Source organism: Salmo salar, chromosome ssa09, assembly GCF_905237065.1.
Source record: "Salmo salar chromosome ssa09, Ssal_v3.1, whole genome shotgun sequence".
Lineage (NCBI taxonomy): Eukaryota > Metazoa > Chordata > Actinopteri > Salmoniformes > Salmonidae > Salmo > Salmo salar.
In genome coordinates this window covers 36467249-36493839 of record NC_059450.1, presented here as the reverse complement: position 1 = coordinate 36493839, position 26591 = coordinate 36467249, and the positions used below count along the sequence as shown (strand labels likewise).

Here is a 26591-nt window from a genome sequence, read left to right as displayed (position 1 = left end):
TACTACACACATTCACCGTCTGGGGCTGTACTCTAGGATCCAACCACTGTACCAACACCTGACTACTACACACACAAACACATACACAGGCTGCGGCTGTATGCTAGGATCCAACCACTGTACCAACACCTGACTACTACACACAAACTCAGTCTGGGGCTGTACTCTAGGATCCAACCACTGTACCAACACCTAACTACTACACACAAACACATACACAGTCTGGGGCTGAACGCTATAATCCAACCACTGTACCAACACCTGACTACTACACACATACACATACACAGTCTGGGGCTCTCCGCTAGGATCCAACCACTGTACCAACACCTGACTACTACACACAAACAGTCCTGGGCTGTACTCTAGGATTCGACCACTGTACCAACACCTGACTACTACACACACAAACACAAACACAGTCTGGGGCTGTACGCCAGGATCCGACCACTGTACGAACACCTGACTACTACACACATACACAGTCTGGGGCTGTACGCTAGGATCCAACCACTGTACCAACACCTGACTACTACACACATACACAGTCTGGGGCTGAACGGTAGCATCCAACCACTGTACCAACACCTGACTACTACACACATACATAGTCTTGGGCTGTACGCTATGATCCGACCACTGTACAAACACTTGCCTACTACACACATTCACCGTCTGGGGCTGTACTCTAGGATCCAACCACTGTACCAACACCTGACTACTACACACATACATAGTCTTGGGCTGTACGCTATGATCCGACCACTGTACAAACACTTGCCTACTACACACATTCACCGTCTGGGGCTGTACTCTAGGATCCAACCACTGTACCAACACCTGACTACTACACACATACACAGTCTGGGGCTGTACTCTAGGATCCAACCACTGTACCAACACCTGACTACAACACACAAACACATACACAGTCTGGGGCTGTACTCTAGGATCCAACCACTGTACCAACCCCTGACTACTACACACATACACATACACAGTCTGGGGCTGTACGCTAGGATCCAACCACTGTACCAACACCTGACTACTACACACAAACACAGTCTGGGGCTGTACGCTAGGATCCGACCACTTTACCAACACCTGACTACTACACACAAACACAGTCTGGGGCTGTACGCTAGGATCCGACCACTGTACCAACAGCTGACTACTACACACATACACAGTCTGGGGCTGTACGCTAGGATCCAACCACTGTACCAACACCTGACTACAACACACAAACACAGTCTGGGGCTGTATGCTAGGATCCGACCACTGTACCAACACCTAACTACTACACACATACACAGTCTGGGGCTGTACGCTAGGATCCGACCACTGTACCAACACCTGACTACTACACACATACACAGTCTGGGGCTGTACTCTAGGATTCGACCACTGTACCAACACCTGACTACTACACACATACACATACACAGTCTGGGGCTGTACGCTAGGATCCAACCACTGTACCAACACCTGACTACTACACACATATACAGTCTGGGGCTTTACTCTAGGATCCGACCACTGTACCAACACCTGACTATTACACACACAAACACATACACAGTCTGGGGCTGTACGCTAGGATCCAACCACTGTACCAACACCTGAATACTACACACATACATAGTCTTGGGCTGTACGCTATGATCCGACCACTGTACAAACACTTGCCTACTACACAAAGTCTCTCTCCCTCTCTCTCTCTCTCCCTCTCTCTCTCTCCCTCCCTCTCCCTCTCTCCCCCTCTGTCTCTCTCTCTCTCTCCCTCCCTGTTGCTAATGAGAGTAGATGAGAATAGATGTGTGATCAACCACGCTCACACTAATGACACCTACGTCTCCTTCACATGAATGACTTGGAGCTAGATACCTGTTCTCCGCTCCGGACACTGATGGGTTAGGGTCCATCACAAGGGACGGAGATAAAGAGATGGATGAAGAGGGACAATTACAGAGCAATGGGGGAGATAGAAAGGGTAGTTAATGTATCTGTACATCTGCACACTTGAGAGACGTGTTCAAGTGTAGCTTTTAGCTGGCCTGACAGAGTAGTTAATGATATAGAGAAGAGGAGGAAAGAGAAGAGGCAGAGAGCGAGAGTGAGGGCAGAGAGAGAGTGAGGGCAGAGAGAGAGAGTGAGGGCAGAGAGTGAGGGCAGAGAGAGAGAGTGAGGGCGGAGAGCGAGAGTGAGGGCGGAGATAGAGAGTGAGGGCGGAGAGAGAGAGTGAGGGCGGAGAGAGAGAGTGAGGGCGGAGAGAGAGAGTGAGGGCGGAGAGAGAGAGTGAGGGCGGAGAGAGAGTGAGGGCGGAGAGAGAGAGTGAGGGCGGAGATAGAGAGTGAGGGCGGAGAGAGAGAGTGAGGGCGGAGAGAGAGAGTGAGGGCGGAGAGAGAGTGAGGGCGGAGAGAGAGAGTGAGGGCAGAGATAGGGAGGCAAAGAGAGAGGGAGGCAAAGAGAGAGTGAGGCAGGGAGAGAGGATGGAGTGGAGGAAGAGGAGGAGGAAGAGGAGAGAGAGTGCGTAGCAGATTGAATTTATTAATGTAGCTGTCCCAGAACAGAGCAGATCTGCACAGCTGGGACTCAGCAGCTGTAGACAAGGACAGGGGTTAACACACACACACACACACACACACACACACACACACACACACACACACACACACACACACACACACATCACTCAACCTTATGTAAATATAAAACACACCAATCTCTCTCTGTCCCTCCCTCTTTCTCCCCCTCTTCCCATCTTCTGTCATTACTTCTCTCCAGCTATTCCGAATGGCCTCCTCCTTCTCTATCTCCTTAGCCCAGAATAATCTGGAGTTTTGGGAGTAACATTCCACCAATCAGATCAGGAGGGCATTTCGACAATGATCAGTGCTGTTATAGACAAACGGATGAGATGATACCACCTTCTCTTTTAAAACCACTTTACTACTGCTGAAAGGGTCATTCCAAGTGTGAGTGTGTGTGTGTGTGTGTGTGTGTGTGTGTGTGTGTGTGTGTGTGTGTGTGTGTGTGTGTGTGTGTGTGTGTGTGTGTGTGTGTGTGTGTGTGTGTGTGTGTGTGTACTTTCCCTAGAAGCTCCTGAGTCGCTGAGTAACTCACCCCAACACACAATCCACACACACACAACACAAGTGGTTTCTCTGACTACTGGATTAAGGAAATCCTGATTAGTTTTGTTGAACAAATTCTCATTTTCGAATGTCTCAATTTAGCATGCTGTGACCCACTTTTGATGGATTTCCTTTTGACAGTAGACTGAATTCCCTCTAGGATTAGGTTTTGATGGTTGTATGTTCATTGCGTTCAATATTTCCGTGTGTTGTGGTTTTCACCATTTTATGATTGAAAGAGCTGAGGAAAATCATATTTCTGTCTGACTATAGTACTGAGAAGACTCCATACTGGGTGGGCTTTACTATGTAGTTCTTGCCCTGGTGTGGTAAATATATCCTCCACTGGTAGGCGCCAGTGGACATGATTTGACTTGAACTAACAGTCTCATGGCATTTTCTCAGTGAATCACAATCACTCTCTAAAAATAGCTAATACTGACTACTTATGCTTTTGTCTTTAATGTCTATTTTGGAGAGTCCATTTTCTTTGACCTGTACATACAGATGGCTCATAACTTAGAGTACAGTTCAGGATAACCCTTTTTTTCTTTCACTCAGTTTTACCACTTCTCCTTTTACTCCCACTCCTACTTACTTTCTTTGCTCCATATTTCTCCAATCCCCGTTTTGTTTGCCTATTCTCTCCCCCTCTCTTTCCGTCTCCAGTGAGTTTGTTGAGACTGAATATGAACTAACTATGATCTTGTTGTTGTTTTGTGTTTCTCATCCACAGGCTCGGAGGCGTCATATCTTCCTACAAAATAGTCCCAGATGAGATTGATGAGATTAAGGTAAATATCTCTCTCCCTCCTCTATTGCTCTCTCTCTCTCTCTCTCCCTTCCTTGCTCCCTCTTACTCCCTCCCTCCTCTCTCTCTCTCTCTCGATCTCTCTCTGTCTTCCTCTCTCCCTCTTAGTCCCTCCATGTTGTCTCTCTCCATCCCTCCTCTCTCTCTCTCTCTCTCTCTCTCTCGCTCTCTCTCTCGCTGTCTCTACTCTAACTGCATGCTGCCCCCTAGAGCCCACCGCAGGCTATAGTTCAAAGGTGACACCATTTTGGATTCTCTCATGTATTCTCTCACTAGGCCTACATTAAAGAGTTGTTATTGTAAGCCCTTCTGTCTTGGAAACAGTTGGGTGAACAGTGGGTGAATTTTAATGGTCTTTCTTTGATTTCTTGCGTCCTCTCTCCTTGCCTCCTTTTCCAGACACATTAGAGGACAAGATATTACATTACATTTTAGTCATTTAGCAGACGCTCTTATCCAGAGCGACTTACAAATTGGTGCATTCACCTTATAATATCCAGTGGAACAACCACTTTACAATAGTGCATCTAAATCTTTTAAGGGGGGGTTAGAAGGATTACAAGGTTTGTCCCCTCTGATCTTCTCCTCCAATGCAATTTGAGAACGAGGTGACAAGGGAAGATGCTAGGAATCAAGCAAAGACAATTGAGATTCACCCAGCGCTTTAGTATTCTATTCTGAACCAGCCTCTGTTGTTGTCTGTATGAGTGACACTGCTCCCAGCCAATGGAGTGGTCACCTCTGTGATTGACACTGCTGCCAGCCAATGGTGTGTCTCTCTGCACTCTGTCCTCAGGAGACATTGGTGGACTGGTGTGATGAGAAGGAGCTGAACCTGATTCTGACCACCGGAGGAACAGGGTTCGCCCCCCGTGATGTCACTCCCGAGGTACATGGGGACCCCAAAGTTTGTGTTTGTGTCCATGTGAGTGTGGATGAGTGTTGACCCTAGATGTAGTGTAAGCTGTTAGCTATGCATGAACGTGTGTGTGTTGGTTGGTACCTGCATGGTCAATGTGCATATTCATGTGTGAGTTGTGTTTGTCAAACCGTAGATTGTCTTGTGTTTTGTCAGGTTTTTCACAGTACGGATAAATAAATGTTTTTGTTCCACTATGTTATTTTCCATATGATGTATTTTGCATATGTTGTCAATGTGTGTATGAGTGTGTCATATTTTAGGGTTGAGAGAGTGTTTTATTTTATGCTTGACTCTGTGAATGTGTATGAGTGCATGTTCATTTGCTTGTGTGTGAGTGCGTGCATGTGATAGGGAGAAAGCGCTTGTGACTCCCTGGAGATTACTGCTGGCTGTGGACGTTAACTCTCTCTTTTTCCTTCCCCCTCACTCTCTCTCTTCCTCTTCTCTCTCTCTCTTCTCTCTCTCTTTCTTCCCTCTCTCTCTTCTCTCTCTCTTTCTTCCCTCTCTCTCCCTCTTCCCCCTCTCTTTGATATGTCCTTATCTTTCTCTTCTTTTTTAATAATGTGCATGTTTGAAGTGTCATTCATCTCAAGGGCACACAACGTCACTTCTCTTAAACCTCGTGATGTTCATGTTTTTGTTATTCACCCAATGTTCGCGGATCTGATGGACCCACAACACAATTGGGGTTTTAAAACAATACAGCCATAACAATTTACACAAAAATACTTATTACGTAATACTTACATGTTGATATCAATTACATGCATTATAGACAGCATACATGGTTAATATTTTCCATTTACCTCTGCTAGATCACATTTATCAATAAAAGCGCTATTTGTTTTTTGGGGGGAAAAATGTGATTTTTCAAAAACAAAAATAAATTATAATCAAGACATGGGTGAAATAAATCATGTTTATCTTGAACAAATATAAATGAAACAAGGTTTTCATCACCATTGATGTTTATTGCTTTGAACTGAACAAATTGGAAGATGATAAATGAGCCCCATAGAACACAAATTAAGGCCAGTCTACACACCACGAGGGATAGAGTTTTACTGTGTGTGGTGCAAATGTATTTCTTGCACTTGATGTATGTGCACTGTGTCTTCCTGTCCTTCTTGAGTCCACACACATCGCAACAGCACTTCTTCTTGTTTCTCCTGGCTGCAATCTATAATGATGGAAACATTTAGTTCAGGAATTTTACTAACATCTCACTCACTCACATATACAGTGCCTTGCAAAAGTATTCATTCCCCTTGGTGTTTTTCCTATTTTGTTGCATTTCAACCTGTAATTTAAATGGATTTTTATTTGGACTTCATGTAATGGACATATACAAAATAGTCCAAATTGGTGAAGTGAAATGAAAAAAACATTCAAAAAAATTAAAAACGGAGAAGTGGTGCGTGCAGTGGTGCGTTGCTATGAAGCCCCTAAAAAGATCTGGTGCAACCAATTACCTTCAGAAGTTACATAATTAGTTAAATAAAGTCCACCTGTGTGCAGTCTAAGTGTCACATGATCTCAGTGTATATGCACCTGTTCTGCAACACCACTAAGCAAGGGGCACCACCAAGGAAGCGGCACCATGAAGACCAGGTCAAGGACAAAGTTGTGGAGAAGTACCGATCAGGGTTGGGTGATTAAAAAAAATATCAGAAACTTTGAACATCCCATAGAGCACCATTAAATCAATTATAAAAAAATGTAAAGAATATGGCACCACAACAAACCTGCCAAGAGAGGACCGCCCACCAAAACTCACGGACCAGGCAAGGAGGGTATTAATCAGAGAGACAACAAAGAGACCAAAGTTAACCCTGAAGGAGCTGCAAAGCTTCACAGCGGAGATTGGAGTATCTGTCCATAGGACCACTTTAAGCCATACACTCCGCAGAGCTAGGGATTTACGGAAAAGTGGCCAGATAAAAATAATCAAACATGTTTGGTGTTCGCCAAAAGGCATGTGGGAGACTCCCCAAACATATGGATGTAGGTACTCTGGTCAGATGAGACTAAAATGTAGCTTTCTGGCCATCAAGATAAACGCTATGTCTGGCACAAACCCAACACCTCTCATCACCACGAGAACACCATCCCCATAGTGAAGCATTGTGGTGGCAGCATCATCCTTTGCGGATGTTTTTCATTAGCAGGGACTGGGAAACTGGTCAGAATTGAAGGAATGATGGATGGCGCTAAATACAGGGAAATTCTTGAGGGAAACCTGTTTCAGTCTTCCAGAGATTTGAGACTGGGACAGAGGTTCACCTTCCAGCAGGACAATGCCCCTAAGCATACTGCTAAAGCAACACCCAAGTGGTTTAAGGGGAAACATTTAAATGTCTTGGAATGGCTTAGTCAAAGCCCAGACCTCAATCCAATTGAGAATCTGTGGTATGACTTAAAGATGGATGGGTTCCCCTGGTGTACAGCAGGAGCAGTTTTGCCTTGAAGAATGGGCAAAAATTCCAGTGGCAATATGTGCCAAGATTATAGAGACATAACCCAAGAGACTTGCAGCTGTAATTGCTGCAAAATGTGGCTCTACAAAGTTTTGACCGTGGGGGTGGGGGGGTGAATAGTTATGCACGCTCAAGTTTTCTTTAGTCGTATTTCTTGTTTGTTTCACAATACAAAATGTTTTGCATCTTCAAAGTGGTAGGCATGTTGTGTAAATCAAATGATACAAACCCCCCAAAAATATATTTTAAATCCAGGTTGTAAGGCAACAAAATAGGTAAAATGCCAAGGGGAGTGAATACTTGCGCAAGTCACTGTATAGTTACAGCAGGCCAAGTAGGAGAGTCAGACACACAGACATGCAACAACATCACTCACACTTACTTCCGGTATAGGAGTTGTTGGTTCTGTGGGCCGGGCGGATGGGGCACCAGCATCCTCCTGAATCCTCCTCACAATGGCTGCAGAAGCTGGGGTCCTTGGGATATATTTCCTCCTCTGGATTTGAGGTCTTACCAATGCCTTGTCCAGCTCCTTGAGAAAGACCCGTCTCCTCTGTTCCAATCTGGGTTCAACGCCATCCAGATGACAAACGCGCTGTATGCAGAGATGTCCAAGATGTTGAAGAATATCACAAGTGGCCAGCGTAGGGTTCTTCTTTTGCAGCTGTAGCCATTTACCAGCTTGTTTAAATTGTCCACTCTTCCTTTTGTGGCATTGCAATCCATTTAGATTTTTGTTTTTTGATGTTCCTGGCCACAGATTCTCCCATCCCTATGCCGAGTACTCATGACCACATTTTTGCCTTTCTTTGGCATGTAGGACACTAGGGATGTGTCAGCCATGAACGCAAACTTAGAGGAATTGATAGGCCTGTTCCGTGTATTCAACAGCTGAAGTGGGAGCTCTGGCTTGTTTTTTCATACTGTTCCTACCATCGTCAGCTTCCTCTAGTAGGAGCTCCTGTCCCAGCTTGTGCAAAGTAATAACAGTTATCGCTTGTGATGTTGTGGCCACGGAGTTCCTGTGTTACTTCCAGGACAACCCGCATCCCTTGGTTCTTCTCAGGGGCTCCTCCTTCGGCTTCCCCGTATTCACTTGCGAGTTCCACGCATTTGATGAAGCACCACACAGGCAGCCCAGATCTTGATTCCATATTTTGCTGCTTTAGACGGTATGTACTGCCTAAAGGGGCAGCGTTCCCTAAATGCCATAAGCTGCTCATCAACAGTAACGTTGGGCCCAGGATTGTAAAACAAGGGAAGGCAGTCCACACACTTGTCCCACACTGACCTGATTGCAGCTAGCTTGTCTCTCTGCCGCCGAGCTGGTCTGGTGTCTCGGTTATCGAAGCGGATAATCCTGGAAATAATGTGGAAGTTTTCCAGAGACATTGTGCACAGAAAAGTTCTCTGCCAATTTCTGCATGCCACAGGGATTCTGTGGATTCCCCGTTGGATCTGAAAACAAGGATTAAAAAATCTAAGTATGCATGTAAATGAGTTTTATCCATCTCCTTCCATCTCTCTCCAAAAACACCTTCCCTCCAAATGAGTGCAGTTCAGAATGATTTTCAGGATGGTGTCTGGGATGAACAATTCAAAAGAAGACTTTATGTCCTGCACATGAGTAACTGCCATCCGCGTCGGCCCTGATTGCATCCTTATCACATTGGCAGCCATGCGGGGTGGCTCATTCCTTGGCCAAGAAGAACATTCAATTTCACAATTTTTTGACATCCATATTTCTCCTCCTGCAGGCTGCTGATGAGCTAGTTGCTGACAGGCTGGTCCTGGGGCTGGCTGCTGATGAGCTAGTTGCTGACAGGCTGGTCCTGGGGCTGGCTGAGGGTCAATCTCATCCTCTTCTTCCAACTCACTGTCAGACTCCGAATTGACATAGACATGATCCTCATATTTTGGAAACTTCCAAAGTGGAAGATGGTCCTTCCACACTAGCTTCTCTCTCTGCAAAATTAGGCCCTCTGAGCAAAGATTATTTTTGCCATACTGATTTATTGTGGTAAGGAGCCACACATGCAAAGCTATTTATTTGTTGTGTCCCTCCCTTTTTAATTTTACAATATGTCGAAATAATGTATTGTATTAACATTGTGCAGGTTCCCGCAAGACGTTGTGTAGTTTTACATTCTACAAAGGGTAAAGAGTGCAAGAAAAGAGGGAGACAGGCAGACAGGCAGGGAGACAGACAGGTTCTTGGTGCTATGTTGAAACAGCAGGCCCAGGGAGGAGGAAGACAGAGTGAAGGCACACAGCAAACCTTTTTGTTTCATTTTTACTTGTTTTCACCTACACACACACTTTTCCACGCTTTTATTACCCTCGGGTCCTGTGGACCCAAACACCACATAATAGAAATGTGCAGGGGGTGCACAGTGTGCACTCAATGAAAATGTGTTACTTTTTTCCCCCACTGTATAAAGTATTTGAACCCCTGACGATTTTGTACGTTTGCCCACTGATAAAGAAAGCCTATAATTTTAATGGTAGGTTTATTTGAACAGTGAGAGACAGAATAACAACAAAAATATCCAGAAAAATGCATGTCAAAAATGTTATAAATTGATTTGCATTTTAATGAGGGAAATAAGTATTTGACCCCCTCTCAATCAGAAAGATTTCTGGCTCCCAGGTGTCTTTTATACAGGTAACGAGCTGAGATTAGGAGCACACTTAAAGGGAGTGCTCCGAATCTCAGTTTGTTACCTGTATAAAAGACACCTGTCCACAGAAGCAATCAATCAATCAGATTCCAAACTCTTCACCATGGCCAAGACCAAAGAGCTCTCCAAGGATGTCAGGGACAAGATTGTAGACCTACACAAGGCTGGAATGGGCTACAAGACCATCGCCAAGCAGCTTGGTGAGAAGGTGACAACATTTGGTGCGATTATTCGCAAATGGAAGAAACACAAAATAACTGTCAATATCCTTTGGCCTGGGGCTCCATGCAAGATCTCACCTCGTGGGGTTGCAATGATCATGAGAACGGTGAGGAATCAGCCCAGAACTACACGGGAGGATCTTGTCAATGATCTCAAGGCAGCTGGGACCATAGTCACCAAGAAAACAATTGGTAACACACTACGCCGTGAAGGACTGAAATCCTGCAGTGCCCGCAAGGTCCCCCTGCTCAAGAATACATATACATTCCTGTCTGAAGTTTGCCAATGAACATCTGAATGATTCAGAGGACAACTGGGTGAAAGTGTTGTGGTCAGATGAGACCAAAATGGAGCTCTTTGGCATCAACTCAACTCGCCGTGTTTGGAGGAGGAGGAATGCTGCCTATGACCACAAGAACACCATCTCCACCGTCAAACATGGAGGTGGAAACATTATGCTTTTGGGGTGTTTTTCTGCTAAGGGGACAGGACAACTTCACCGCATCAAAGGGACGATGGACGGGGCCATGTACCGTCTAATCTTGGGTGAGTACATCCTTCACAACAGCCAGGGCATTGAAAATGGGTCGTGGATGGGTATTCCAGCATGACAATGACCCAAAACACACGGCCAAGGCAACAAAGGAGTGGCTCAAGAAGAACCACATTAAGGTCCTGGAGTGGTCTAGCCTGTCTCCAGACCTTAATCCCATAGAAAATCTGTGGAGGGAGCTGAAGGTTCGAGTTGCCAAACGTCAGCCTCGAAACTTTAATGACTTGGAGAAGATCTGCAAAGAGGAGTGGGACAAAATCCCTCCTGAGATGTGTGCAAACCTGGTGGCCAACTACAAGAAACGTCTGACCTCTGTGATTGCCAACAAGGGTTTTGCCACCAAGTACTAAATCATGTTTTGCAGAGGGGTTAAATACTTTTTTCCCCCAATAAAATGCAAATCAATTTATAAACTTTTTGACATGCGGTTTTCTGTTTTTTTTGTTGTTGTTATTCTGTCTCTCACTGTTCAAATAAACCTACCATTAAAATTATAGACTGATCATTTCTTTGTCAGTGGGCAAACGTACAAAATCAGCAGGGGATCAAATACTTTTTTCCCTCACTGTATATTCTTCACAGAAAATGAACCAAGATCAATGAGTCTCAGGTTGAAAAAAGTATTAATTTTATCATGTATCTTTTAGTAAACATTGAAAATCACTTAAACTGTCTCCCCCATGGTGTGTGGATCGAAAAAACGGGCTGCTAGGAGGAATTTCTCCCCAGGGGATCCACGGGTTAACCGGGGGTCTCTCACACACACAACCGAGGCGAAGGGCTTTGAGATAAAGAAACATCAGGGATTAAAAGGAATCACTGTTCTATTCATGCCAGCAGCACCCTGACTGACTGTTAGCACAGTGACTATGGTTCTGCTCATGGGAGTAGTAATTACTGCAGTACTTTCACTAGGCCCAAGTCACTAGGGTATTACTAGTGGATGGAGCTTTGCAGTCGGTTACTACAGTAGGTTAAGCCGTAACTTTTTCCACGCAGTTAGGCTGTAATCTCAGCCCTGGCTTTAGACCTTGTTGCCAGTTAGGCTGTAATCTCAGCCCTGCCCTTAGACCTTGTTGCCAGTTAGGCTGTAATCTCAGCCCTGCCCTTAGACCTTGTTGCCAGTTAGGCTGTAATCTCAGCCCAGGCCTTAAACCTTCTTGCCCATCCCTGACCCTGCTGAAGGTGAATGTAATATTTGTTCAGTACAGTAACCAGTGTTCCCTTTCACTCTGTCCCTTCCTACTTCCCCATGTGGCAGGCCACCAGAGAGGTGATAGAGCGCGAGGCTCCAGGGATGGCCCTAGCTATGCTGATGGGCTCCCTTCAGGTCACACCTCTGGGCATGCTTTCCAGGCCTGTCTGTGGAATCAGAGGCAAAACCCTCATCATCAACCTACCTGGCAGCAAGAAGGGCTCACAGGTAAAATCTGTGTGTGTGTGTGTGTGTGTGTGTGTGTGTGTGTGTGTGTGTGTGTGTGTGTGTGTGTGTGTGTGTGTGTGTACTCTCCTTGACCTCTGACCCCTAACTCTCTTCCTACAGGAGTGTTTCCAGTTCATCCTTCCAGCTCTGCCCCACGCCATTGACCTGCTGCGGGATGCGGTTGTGAAGGTGAAGGATGTCCACGAGGCTCTGGAGGACCTGCCCTCACCCCCACCACCCCTCTCCCCGCCCCTCACCCTCAACAGCATTGCCTGCACTCAGACAGAGGACAAGGTGACACTCTTTGGCTCTCCTCCTATGCGTTTGCATTTCTTTTTGGAAGAAAAAGAGGGTGATATACACATCCCACACCGCATGATAATGAAGGGACCCTACAGGATAATGATATGTTCCTACAGGATAATGAGATGTTCCTACAGGATAATGAGAGGACCCTACATGATAATGAGATGTTCTTACATGATAATGAGAGGACCCTACATGATAATGAGAATAGGCCCCTTCATGATAATGAGAGTAGTCCCCTTCGTGATAATGAGAGTAGGCTCCTTCGTGATAATGAGAGTAGGCTCCTTCGTGATAATGAGAGTAGGCACCTTCGTGATAATGAGAGTAGACACCTTCGTGATAATGAGAGTAGGCACCTTCGTGATAATGAGAGTAGGCACCTTCGTGATAATGAGAGTAGGCACCTTCGTGATAATGAGAGTAGGCACCTTCGTGATAATGAGAGTAGGCCCCTTCATGATAATGAGAGTAGGCACCTTCGTGATAATGAGAGTAGGCACCTTCGTGATAATGAGAGTAGGCACCTTCGTGATAATGAGAGTAGGCACCTTCGTGATAATGAGAGTAGGCCCCTTCGTGATAATGAGAGGAGGCCCCTACGTGATAATGAGAGGAGGTCCCTACGTGATAATGTTGGGAGATCCTTAGGTGATAATGTTGGGATTTCCTTATGTGATAATGTTGGGAGGTCACTGCGCGATCATGTTGGGAGGTCCCTGCGCGATCATGTTGGGAGGTCCCTGCGCGATCATGCTGGGAGGTCCCTGCGTGATCATGCTGGGAGGTCCCTGCGTGATAATGCTAGGAGGTCCCTGCGCGATAATGCTAGGAGGTCCCTGCGCGCTAATGCTAGAGGAGGTCCCTGCGCGCTAATGAGAGTTGGTCCCTGCGCGCTAATGAGAGTTGGTCCCTGCGCGCTAATGAGAGGAGGTCCCTGCGCGCTAATTACATTTACATTTTAGTCATTTAGCAGACGCTCTAATCCAGAGCGACTTACAGTAGTGAATGCATACATTCATTTTTTCGTACTGCTCCCCCTAATGAGAGGAGGTCCCTGCGTGCTAATGAGAGGAGGTCCCTGCGCGCTAATGAGAGGAGGTCCCTGCGCGCTAATGAGAGGAGGTCCCTGCGCGCTAATGAGAGGAGGTCCCTGCGCGCTAATGAGAGGAGGTCCCTGCGCGCTAATGAGAGGAGGTCCCTGGGCGCTAATGAGAGGTGGTCCCTGCGCGCTAATGAGAGGAGGTCCCTGCGCCCTAATGAGAGGAGGTCCCTGCGCGCTAATGAGAGGGGACCCCTACACGCTAATGAGAGGAGGCCCCTACGCGCTAATGAGAGGGGCTCCCTACGCGAGAATGAGAGGAGGTCCCTACGCGAGAATGAGAGGAGGTCCCTACGCGATAATGAGAGGAGGTTGCTACGCGAGAACGAGAGGAGGTCCCTACGCGAGAATGAGAGGAGGTCCCTACGCGAGAATGAGAGGAGGTCCCTACGCGAGAATAAGAGGAGGTCCCTACGCGAGAATGAGAGGAGGTCCCTACGCGAGAATGAGAGGAGGTCCCTACACGAGAATGAGAGGAGGTCCCTACACGAGAATGAGAGGAGGTCCCTACACGAGAATGAGAGGAGGTCCCTACACGAGAATGAGAGGAGGTCCCTTCACGAGAATGAGAGGAGGTCCCTACACGAGAATGAGAGGAGGTCCCTTCATGATAATGAGAGGAGGTCCCTACATGTAATATAGCTACTTCACAGTGCTTAATTCCTGCACCATAATCACATAATTTTCAGTTTGTAGCAGTATAACTGCTTTTACAGTGGTTATTTTATCCATATGAAATACAGCAGCGTGAGTTGTGGTTTTCTCTATCAATTGTGTTTCCTTAATAAAGTGTATTATTATTATAAGGGTGTGCAGTGTGAGGATGATGATGATGATGAGGATGATGAGAAGATGAAGGACAGATGCTTGGTGTCCACCGAGGACCACCATACCCACCACCACCACTCCCACTCCCATGGACACAACTCACACATCACCGCCGCCGCCATCGCTGCCAAGGTAAACACTCAATGGCCTGTTGCTGTTTTTCATGTTAGAATCCTCAAGTTAACTTCAACATGGATATTTCAGCCCAGAAGTTGTTTATAAAATGAATTATGATCATTTGCCCAGACTAAAGAAGGGAGATCTAGCAGAAATAGAGGGATATAGGAAGGAGAAAAGAGAAAAGAGGAAGATGAATGGGTGGAGAGGAAAATGGAGAGTGAGGGCTGAACGAGGGATAAGAGAGGAAGAAAGGGAGCTAGGTCTCAGAATACATGTATTGTGTTTGCTACATAAGAAACCGATCTCCCTGTTCACTGCATTACTGCACGTGTGCTGAGCCTTCATCTTGATACATCAGTACATCAGTGTGTATGTTTACCTGCCGTGTGTGTATGTTTACCTGCCGTGTGTATGTTTACCTGCCGTGTGTATGTGTTTACCTGCCGTGTGTATGTTTACCTGCCGTGTGTGTGTGTTTACCTGCCGTGTGTATGTTTACCTGCCGTGTGTGTGTGTTTACCTGCCGTGTGTGTGTGTTTACCTGCCGTGTGTGTGTTTACCTGTCGTGTGTGTGTGTTTACCTGCCGTGTGTGTGTGTTTACCCGCCGTGTGTGTGTTTACCTGCCGTGTGTGTGTTTACCTGCCGTGTGTATGTTTACCTGCCGTGTGTGTGTGTTTACCCGCCGTGTGTGTGTGTTTACCCGCCGTGTGTGTGTGTTTACCCGCCGTGTGTGTGTGTTTACCTGCCGTGTGTGTGTTTACCTGTCGTGTGTGTGTGTTTACCTGTCGTGTGTGTGTTTACCTGCCGTGTGTGTTTACCTGCCGTGTGTGTGTTTACCTGTCGTGTGTGTGTGTTTACCTGCCGTGTGTGTGTGTTGACCCGCCGTGTGTGTGTTTACCCGCCGTGTGTGTGTTTACCTGCCGTGTGTGTGTGTTAACCCGCCGTGTGTGTGTGTTTACCCGCCGTGTGTGTGTGTTTACCCGCCGTGTGTGTGTTTACTCGCCGTGTGTGTGTTTACCCGTCGTGTGTGTGTTTACCCGTTGTGTGTGTGTGTTTACCTGTCGTATGTGTGTGTTTACCTGCCGTGTGTGTTTACCTGCCGTGTGTGTGTGTTTACCTGTCGTGTGTGTGTGTTTACCCGCCGTGTGTGTTTGTGTATATGCCTGTGTGCATTGCATATGCCTGTGTGCATATGCCTGTGTGCGTGCCTATTATGTGTGTATTCATGTTTCATCCTGTGTTGACCATCCATCAACAGAAGGGGAAGCCCCAGCACCATAACCATGCTGTTGTCATGGCTAAAGGTAGCCAGTATCTACCTGGTCTGGTATCGAACCTCCCCCCTGCCCCACCTCATTACACCTGCTCCTGCTCTGGAGACCAGCCGGTAATGGTAAGACCCCTCAAATCTGCCCACCCACCCTCATGTCACACGTTGCTCCTACATCACATTTCACTGTACTCTGCACGCCACCCATCCCATAATTCCTCCCTGCAAACTTGAACACCATGAATCTCAAAAGTGCTCGATCCCGTCCTATCCCTGCCTCCTTTTCAGATCTGAGGAGAGGAATCTTAGGAGGTGAGGAGGCGAGGAATGAAGAAGGCCTTTTGAGATTCACCCCATCTTGTATAGGTCATGACGCGTGGTGTATCGCTAGGTGTAGCCCAGACAGTGTTATTAGCACTAGCTGGATTAGCCTGTGTTGCTAATTAGCGGAAAGGGGTTCAGTGCTGGGCTGCCAGTAAAGCCTATGGGCCCACTAGCACCGCTCAAATGAGCCGTGCGGATCACAGTCGCAGATCCACACATCCACAGTAGCAGCCCTGGGGGGAAACTGTGGGCCTGCCTGGCCTGTCTGTCTCCTCACAGGGTCACACTCGCACTGCAGCCATACTAAGTATGGTACACACACACACACACACACACACACACACACACACACACACACACACACACACACACACACAGGGTTTAACATGCATCTGGAACTAGCGTCTAATGATGTTTAGAATGAATTTATATTGTTACAGTTATTACAAAAGTCTACCTGGCCAATCAGAAAACAGATGACTGACTGACCAATCTGTGTGTGTTTTCGAGGTGTCTTTTATCTGTGTGTGTTATAGTAGAGATCACAGTGCTGTTTGTACACACAGCTTTCCTCTCTTTTATCTGTGTGTGTTATTGTAGAGATCACAGTGCTGTTTGTACACACAGCTTTCCTCTCTTTTATCTGTGTGTGTTATAGTAGAGATTACAGTGCTGTTTGTACACACAGCTTTCCTCTCTTTTATCTGTGTGTGTTATAGTAGAGATCACAGTGCTGTTTGTACACACAGCTTTCCTCTCTTTTATCTGTGTGTGTTATAGTAGAGATCACAGTGCTGTTTGTACACACAGCTTTCCTCTCTTTTATCTGTGTGTGTTATAGTAGAGATCACAGTGCTGTTTGTACACACAGCTTTCCTCTCTTTTATCTGTGTGTGTTATAGTAGAGATCACAGTGCTGTTTGTACACACAGCTTTCCTCTCTTTTATCTGTGTGTGTTATAGTAGAGATCACAGTGCTGTTTGTACACACAGCTTTCCTCTCTTTTATCTGTGTGTGTTATTGTAGAGATCACAGTGCTGTTTGTACACACAGCTTGCCTCTCTTTTATCTGTGTGTGTTATAGTAGAGATTACAGTGCTGTTTGTACACACAGCTTTCCTCTCTTTTATCTGTGTGTGTTATAGTAGAGATCACAGTGCTGTTTGTACACACAGCTTTCCTCTCTTTTATCTGTGTGTGTTATAGTAGAGATCACAGTGCTGTTTGTACACACAGCTTTCCTCTCTTTTATCTGTGTGTGTTATAGTAGAGATCACAGTGCTGTTTGTACACACAGCTTTCCTCTCTTTTATCTGTGTGTGTTATAGTAGAGATCACAGTGCTGTTTGTACACACAGCTTTCCTCTCTTTTATCTGTGTGTGTTATAGTAGAGATCACAGTGCTGTTTGTACACACAGCTTTCCTCTCTTTTATCTGTGTGTGTTATAGTAGAGATCACAGTGCTGTTTGTACACACAGCTTTCCTCTCTTTTATCTGTGTGTGTTATAGTAGAGATCACAGTGCTGTTTGTACACACAGCTTTCCTCTCTTTTATCTGTGTGTGTTATAGTAGAGATCACAGTGCTGTTTGTACACACAGCTTTCCTCTCTTTTATCTGTGTGTGTTATAGTAGAGATCACAGTGCTGTTTGTACACACAGCTTTCCTCTCTTTTATCTGTGTGTGTTATAGTAGAGATCACAGTGCTGTTTGTACACACAGCTTTCCTCTCTTTTATCTGTGTGTGTTATAGTAGAGATCACAGTGCTGTTTGTACACACAGCTTTCCTCTCTTTTATCTGTGTGTGTTATAGTAGAGATCACAGTGCTGTTTGTACACACAGCTTTCCTCTCTTTTATCTGTGTGTGTTATAGTAGAGATTACAGTGCTGTTTGTACACACAGCTTTCCTCTCTTTTATCTGTGTGTGTTATAGTAGAGATCACAGTGCTGTTTGTACACACAGCTTTCCTCTCTTTTATCTGTGTCTGTTATAGTAGAGATCACAGTGCTGTTTGTACACACAGCTTTCCTCTCTTTTATCTGTGTGTGTTATAGTAGAGATCACAGTGCTGTTTGTACACACAGCTTTCATCTCTTTTATCTGTGTGTGTTATAGTAGAGATTACAGTGCTGTTTGTACACACAGCTTTCCTCTCTTTTATCTGTGTGTGTTATAGTAGAGATCACAGTGCTGTTTGTACACACAGCTTTCCTCTCTTTTATCTGTGTGTTATAGTAGAGATCACAGTGCTGTTTGTACACACAGCTTTCCTCTCTTTTATCTGTGTGTGTTATAGTAGAGATCACAGTGCTGTTTGTACACACAGCTTTCCTCTGTTTTATCTGTGTGTGTTATAGTAGAGATCACAGTGCTGTTTGTACACACAGCTTTCCTCTCTTTTATCTGTGTGTGTTATAGTAGAGATTACAGTGCTGTTTGTACACACAGCTTTCCTCTGTTTTATCTGTGTGTGTTATAGTAGAGATCACAGTGCTGTTTGTACACACAGCTTTCCTCTCTTTTATCTGTGTGTGTTATTGTAGAGATCACAGTGCTGTTTGTACACACAGCTTTCCTCTCTTTTATCTGTGTGTGTTATAGTAGAGATCACAGTGCTGTTTGTACACACAGCTTTCCTCTCTTTTATCTGTGTGTGTTATAGTAGAGATCACAGTGCTGTTTGTACACACAGCTTTCCTCTCTTTTATCTGTGTGTGTTATAGTAGAGATCACAGTGCTGTTTGTACACACAGCTTTCCTCTCTTTTATCTGTGTGTGTTATAGTAGAGATCACAGTGCTGTTTGTACACACAGCTTTCCTCTGTTTTATCTGTGTGTGTTATAGTAGAGATCACAGTGCTGTTTGTACACACAGCTTTCCTCTCTTTTATCTGTGTGTGTTATAGTAGAGATTACAGTGCTGTTTGTACACACAGCTTTCCTCTGTTTTATCTGTGTGTGTTATAGTAGAGATCACAGTGCTGTTTGTACACACAGCTTTCCTCTCTTTTATCTGTGTGTGTTATAGTAGAGATCACAGTGCTGTTTGTACACACAGCTTTCCTCTCTTTTATCTGTGTGTGTTATTGTAGAGATCACAGTGCTGTTTGTACACACAGCTTTCCTCTCTTTTATCTGTGTGTGTTATAGTAGAGATCACAGTGCTGTTTGTACACACAGCTTTCCTCTCTTTTATCTGTGTGTGTTATAGTAGAGATCACAGTGCTGTTTGTACACACAGCTTTCCTCTCTTTTATCTGTGTGTGTTATAGTAGAGATCACAGTGCTGTTTGTACACACAGCTTTCCTCTGTTTTATCTGTGTGTGTTATAGTAGAGATCACAGTGCTGTTTGTACACACAGCTTTCCTCTCTTTTATCTCTGTGTGTTATAGTAGAGATCACAGTGCTGTTTGTACACACAGCTTTCCTCTCTTTTATCTGTGTGTGTTATTGTAGAGATCACAGTGCTGTTTGTACACACAGCTTTCCTCTCTTTTATCTGTGTGTGTTATAGTAGAGATTACAGTGCTGTTTGTACACACAGCTTTCCTCTCTTTTATCTGTGTGTGTTATAGTAGAGATCACAGTGCTGTTTGTAAACACAGCTTTCCTCTCTTTTATCTGTGTGTGTTATAGTAGAGATCACAGTGCTGTTTGTACACACAGCTTTCCTCTCTTTTATCTGTGTGTGTTATAGTAGAGATCACAGTGCTGTTTGTACACACAGCTTTCCTCTCTTTTATCTGTGTGTGTTATAGTAGAGATCACAGTGCTGTTTGTACACACAGCTTTCCTCTCTTTTATCTGTGTGTGTTATAGTAGAGATCACAGTGCTGTTTGTACACACAGCTTTCCTCTCTTTTATCTGTGTGTGTTATAGTAGAGATCACAGTGCTGTTTGTACACACAGCTTTCCTCTCTTTTATCTGTGTGTGTTATAGTAGAGATCACAGTGCTGTTTGTACACACAGCTTTCCTCTCTTTTATCTGTGTGTGTTATAGTAGAGATCACAGTGCTGTTTGTACACACAGCTTTCCTCTCTTTTATCTGTGTGTGTTATAGTAGAGATCACAGTGCTGTTTGTACACACAGCTTTCCTCTCTTTTATCTGTGTGTGTTATAGTAGAGATCACAGTGCTGTTTGTACACACAGCTTTCCTCTCTTTTATCTGTGTGTGTTATAGTAGAGATCACAGTGCTGTTTGTACACACAGCTTTCCTCTCTTTTATCTGTGTGTGTTATAGTAGAGATCACAGTGCTGTTTGTACACACAGCTTTCCTCTCTTTTATCTGTGTGTGTTATAGTAGAGATTACAGTGCTGTTTGTACACACAGCTTTCCTCTCTTTTATCTGTGTGTGTTATAGTAGAGATCACAGTGCTGTTTGTACACACAGCTTTCCTCTCTTTTATCTGTGTGTGTTATAGTAGAGATCACAGTGCTGTTTGTACACACAGCTTTCCTCTCTTTTATCTGTGTGTGTTATAGTAGAGATCACAGTGCTGTTTGTACACACAGCTTTCCTCTCTTTTATCTGTGTGTGTTATAGTAGAGATCACAGTGCTGTTTGTACACACAGCTTTCCTCTCTTTTATCTGTGTGTGTTATAGTAGAGATCACAGTGCTGTTTGTACACACAGCTTTCCTCTCTTTTATCTGTGTGTGTTATAGTAGAGATTACAGTGCTGTTTGTACACACAGCTTTCCTCTCTTTTATCTGTGTGTGTTATAGTAGAGATCACAGTGCTGTTTGTACACACACCTTTGCTCTCTTTTATCTGTGTGTGTTATTGTAGAGATCACAGTGCTGTTTGTACACACAGCTTTCCTCTCTTTTATCTGTGTGTGTTATAGTAGAGATCACAGTGCTGTTTGTACACACAGCTTTCCTCTCTTTTATCTGTGTGTGTTATAGTAGAGATTACAGTGCTGTTTGTACACACAGCTTTCCTCTCTTTTATCTGTGTGTGTTATAGTAGAGATCACAGTGCTGTTTGTACACACAGCTTTCCTCTCTTTTATCTGTGTGTGTTATAGTAGAGATCACAGTGCTGTTTGTACACACAGCTTTCCTCTCTTTTATCTGTGTGTGTTATAGTAGAGATCACAGTGCTGTTTGTACACACAGCTTTCCTCTCTTTTATCTGTGTGTGTTATAGTAGAGATCACAGTGCTGTTTGTACACACAGCTTTCCTCTCTTTTATCTGTGTGTGTTATAGTAGAGATCACAGTGCTGTTTGTACACACAGCTTTCCTCTCTTTTATCTGTGTGTGTTATAGTAGAGATCACAGTGCTGTTTGTACACACAGCTTTCCTCTCTTTTATCTGTGTGTGTTATAGTAGAGATCACAGTGCTGTTTGTACACACAGCTTTCCTCTCTTTTATCTGTGTGTGTTATAGTAGAGATCACAGTGCTGTTTGTACACACAGCTTTCCTCTCTTTTATCTGTGTGTGTTATAGTAGAGATCACAGTGCTGTTTGTACACACAGCTTTCCTCTCTTTTATCTGTGTGTGTTATAGTAGAGATCACAGTGCTGTTTGTACACACAGCTTTCCTCTCTTTTATCTGTGTGTGTTATAGTAGAGATCACAGTGCTGTTTGTACACACAGCTTTCCTCTGTTTTATCTGTGTGTGTTATAGTAGAGATCACAGTGCTGTTTGTACACACAGCTTTCCTCTCTTTTATCTGTGTGTGTTATAGTAGAGATCACAGTGCTGTTTGTACACACAGCTTTCCTCTCTTTTATCTGTGTGTGTTATAGTAGAGATCACAGTGCTGTTTGTACACACAGCTTTCCTCTCTTTTATCTGTGTGTGTTATAGTAGAGATCACAGTGCTGTTTGTACACACAGCTTTCCTCTCTTTTATCTGTGTGTGTTATAGTAGAGATCACAGTGCTGTTTGTACACACAGCTTTCCTCTCTTTTATCTGTGTGTGTTATAGTAGAGATCACAGTGCTGTTTGTACACACAGCTTTCCTCTCTTTTATCTGTGTGTGTTATAGTAGAGATCACAGTGCTGTTTGTACACACAGCTTTCCTCTCTTTTATCTGTGTGTGTTATAGTAGAGATCACAGTGCTGTTTGTACACACAGCTTTCCTCTCTTTTATCTGTGTGTGTTATAGTAGAGATTACAGTGCTGTTTGTACACACAGCTTTCCTCTCTTTTATCTGTGTGTGTTATAGTAGAGATCACAGTGCTGTTTGTACACACAGCTTTCCTCTCTTTTATCTGTGTGTGTTATTGTAGAGATCACAGTGCTGTTTGTACACACAGCTTTCCTCTCTTTTATCTGTGTGTGTTATAGTAGAGATCACAGTGCTGTTTGTACACACAGCTTTCCTCTCTTTTATCTGTGTGTGTTATAGTAGAGATCACAGTGCTGTTTTTACACACAGCTTTCCTCTCTTTTATCTGTGTGTGTTATAGTAGAGATCACAGTGCTGTTTGTACACACAGCTTTCCTCTCTTTTATCTGTGTGTGTTATAGTAGAGATCACAGTGCTGTTTGTACACACAGCTTTCCTCTGTTTTATCTGTGTGTGTTATAGTAGAGATCACAGTGCTGTTTGTACACACAGCTTTCCTCTCTTTTATCTGTGTGTGTTATAGTAGAGATCACAGTGCTGTTTGTACACACAGCTTTCCTCTCTTTTATCTGTGTGTGTTATAGTAGAGATCACAGTGCTGTTTGTACACACAGCTTTCCTCTCTTTTATCTGTGTGTGTTATAGTAGAGATCACAGTGCTGTTTGTACACACAGCTTTCCTCTCTTTTATCTGTGTGTGTTATAGTAGAGATCACAGTGCTGTTTGTACACACAGCTTTCCTCTCTTTTATCTGTGTGTGTTATAGTAGAGATTACAGTGCTGTTTGTACACACAGCTTTCCTCTCTTTTATCTGTGTGTGTTATAGTAGAGATCACAGTGCTGTTTGTACACACAGCTTTCCTCTCTTTTATCTGTGTGTGTTATAGTAGAGATCACAGTGCTGTTTGTACACACAGCTTTCCTCTCTTTTATCTGTGTGTGTTATAGTAGAGATCACAGTGCTGTTTGTACACACAGCTTTCCTCTCTTTTATCTGTGTGTGTTATAGTAGAGATCACAGTGCTGTTTGTACACACAGCTTTCCTCTGTTTTATCTGTGTGTGTTATTGTAGAGATCACAGTGCTGTTTGTACACACAGCTTTCCTCTCTTTTATCTGTGTGTGTTATAGTAGAGATCACAGTGCTGTTTGTACACACAGCTTTCCTCTGTTTTATCTGTGTGTGTTATAGTAGAGATCACAGTGCTGTTTGTACACACAGCTTTCCTCTCTTTTATCTGTGTGTGTTATAGTAGAGATCACAGTGTTGTTTGTACACACAGCTTTCCTCTCTTTTATCTGTGTGTGTTATAGTAGAGATCACAGTGCTGTTTGTACACACAGCTTTCCTCTCTTTTATCTGTGTGTGTTATAGTAGAGATCACAGTGCTGTTTGTACACACAGCTTTCCTCTCTTTTATCTGTGTGTGTTATTGTAGAGATCACAGTGCTGTTTGTACACACAGCTTTCCTCTCTTTTATCTGTGTGTGTTATAGTAGAGATCACAGTGCTGTTTGTACACACAGCTTTCCTCTCTTTTATCTGTGTGTGTTATAGTAGAGATCACAGTGCTGTTTGTACACACAGCTTTCCTCTCTTTTATCTGTGTGTGTTATAGTAGAGATCACAGTGCTGTTTGTACACACAGCTTTCCTCTCTTTTATCTGTGTGTGTTATAGTAGAGATCACAGTGCTGTTTGTACACACAGCTTTCCTCTCTTTTATCTGTGTGTGTTATAGTAGAGATCACAGTGCTGTTTGTACACACAGCTTTCCTCTCTTTTATCTGTGTGTGTTATAGTAGAGATCACAGTGCTGTTTGTACACACAGCTTTCCTCTCTTTTATCTGTGTGTGTTATAGTAGAGATCACAGTGCTGTTTGTACACACAGCTTTCCTCTGTTTTATGTGTGTGTGTTATAGTAGAGATCACAGTGCTGTTTGTACACACAGCTTTCCTCTCTTTTATCTGTGTGTGTTATTGTAGAGATCACAGTGCTGTTTGTACACACAGCTTTCCTCTCTTTTATCTGTGTGTGTTATAGTAGAGATCACAGTGCTGTTTGTACACACAGCTTTCCTCTCTTTTATCTGTGTGTGTTATAGTAGAGATCACAGTGCTGTTTTTACACACAGCTTTCCTCTCTTTTATCTGTGTGTGTTATAGTAGAGATCACAGTGCTGTTTGTACACACAGCTTTCCTCTCTTTTATCTGTGTGTGTTATAGTAGAGATCACAGTGCTGTTTGTACACACAGCTTTCCTCTCTTTTATCTGTGTGTGTTATAGTAGAGATCACAGTGCTGTTTGTACACACAGCTTTCCTCTCTTTTATCTGTGTGTGTTATAGTAGAGATCACAGTGCTGTTTGTACACACAGCTTTCCTCTCTTTTATCTGTGTGTGTTATAGTAGAGATTACAGTGCTGTTTGTACACACAGCTTTCCTCTCTTTTATCTGTGTGTGTTATAGTAGAGATCACAGTGCTGTTTGTACACACAGCTTTCCTCTCTTTTATCTGTGTGTGTTATAGTAGAGATCACAGTGCTGTTTGTACACACAGCTTTCCTCTGTTTTATCTGTGTGTGTTATAGTAGAGATCACAGTGCTGTTTGTACACACAGCTTTCCTCTCTTTTATCTGTGTGTGTTATAGTAGAGATTACAGTGCTGTTTGTACACACAGCTTTCCTCTGTTTTATCTGTGTGTGTTATAGTAGAGATCACAGTGCTGTTTGTACACACAGCTTTCCTCTCTTTTATCTGTGTGTGTTATAGTAGAGATCACAGTGCTGTTTGTACACACAGCTTTCCTCTCTTTTATCTGTGTGTGTTATTGTAGAGATCACAGTGCTGTTTGTACACACAGCTTTCCTCTCTTTTATCTGTGTGTGTTATAGTAGAGATTACAGTGCTGTTTGTACACACAGCTTTCCTCTCTTTTATCTGTGTGTGTTATAGTAGAGATCACAGTGGTGTTTGTACACACAGCTTTCCTCTCTTTTATCTGTGTGTGTTATAGTAGAGATCACAGTGCTGTTTGTACACACAGCTTTCCTCTCTTTTATCTGTGTGTGTTATAGTAGAGATTACAGTGCTGTTTGTACACACAGCTTTCCTCTCTTTTATCTGTGTGTGTTATAGTAGAGATCACAGTGCTGTTTGTACACACAGCTTTCCTCTCTTTTATCTGTGTGTGTTATAGTAGAGATCACAGGGCTGTTTGTACACACAGCTTTCCTCTCTTTTATCTGTGTGTGTTATAGTAGAGATTACAGTGCTGTTTGTACACACAGCTTTCCTCTCTTTTATCTGTGTGTGTTATAGTAGAGATCACAGTGCTGTTTGTACACACAGCTTTCCTCTCTTTTATCTGTGTGTGTTATAGTAGAGATCACAGTGCTGTTTGTACACACAGCTTTCCTCTCTTTTATCTGTGTGTGGATAACTACTTGTGTGTGTTGTAGATATTGCTCTGTCTGTCTGTCTGTCTGTCTGTCTGTCTGTCTGTCTGTCTGTCTGTCTGTCTGTCTGTCTGTCTGTCTGTCTGTCTGTGTCTGCGTGTGTGTGTAGTAGTAAATATAACTAGATATAACTTGTCTCTCCATAGATCCCAGACAGCATAATCTCTAGGGGTGTGCAGGTTCTTCCCAGAGACACAACTTCTCTGAGCACCACGCCCTCCGAGTCGCCACGCGCCCAGGCCACCTCGCGCCTCTCCACTGCCTCCTGCCCCACACCCAAAGTAAGACACCTCCTGTAACTATTCTTATACCTGTACCACTGCCCATCCATCTACCCCTCCACCTCCCCCTGCCACTCACCCGGCCACGCTCAGTCCTCTCACATCCTAACACTACCCTCCCTCCTTCCACCTTGCTGCTGTCTCCCCCTCACTCTGACCCATCAAGGCTTGGAGGTGGAGGCCTGTTGCTTCTTGACTCCCTCCCTCTCCCCTCCTCCATGCTTTTAGGGGAGGTCATTTATTGGATCCCTTTGGTTCTGTAACTCTGAGATCATGTCCAGTATGTTGTTCGTTGATTGGGTGTAATTATAGGCTCCTCCTCCTAACCTCGATTCCATCCTATCCCCATACTTTACTTTAACATTTGAACATTTTATTTCCTGACTGTAGAAACGTCCTGTGATTGTCACAGCACACAGAGGGGCGGACGAATGACCTCTGCTGGAGTGTCCCGTTCAATCTTTGATTGACAGGTGTCATGTTGTTTATATCTGTTTCAAACTGCACTGTGGCCATGGAAACAAAGGAACCAGACATACATAGTGCTGCTGTTCAT

The 26591-nt window shown here is 44.2% G+C and overlaps 1 protein-coding gene across 11 annotated transcripts in view; it reads left to right on the top strand.

The window, feature by feature from the left end:
• The window catches only part of gphna (gephyrin a), a 158885-nt gene that overhangs the window by 69734 nt on the left and 62560 nt on the right, over window positions 1-26591 (top strand). For 4 of the 11 annotated variants that reach the window (XM_014211282.2, XM_014211279.2, XM_014211280.2 and 1 more), the window contains exons 3-9: window positions 3874-3931; window positions 4745-4837; window positions 12065-12226; window positions 12347-12520; window positions 14442-14594; window positions 15842-15976; window positions 25901-26035. In XM_014211282.2, the coding sequence (XP_014066757.1) occupies window positions 3874-3931; window positions 4745-4837; window positions 12065-12226; window positions 12347-12520; window positions 14442-14594; window positions 15842-15976; window positions 25901-26035 (910 nt within the window). The remainder of the gene's footprint in view (window positions 1-3873; window positions 3932-4744; window positions 4838-12064; window positions 12227-12346; window positions 12521-14441; window positions 14595-15841; window positions 15977-25900; window positions 26036-26591) is intronic. The other 7 variants (XM_014211285.2, XM_045723618.1, XM_014211287.2 and 4 more) reach the window with 4 other exon arrangements.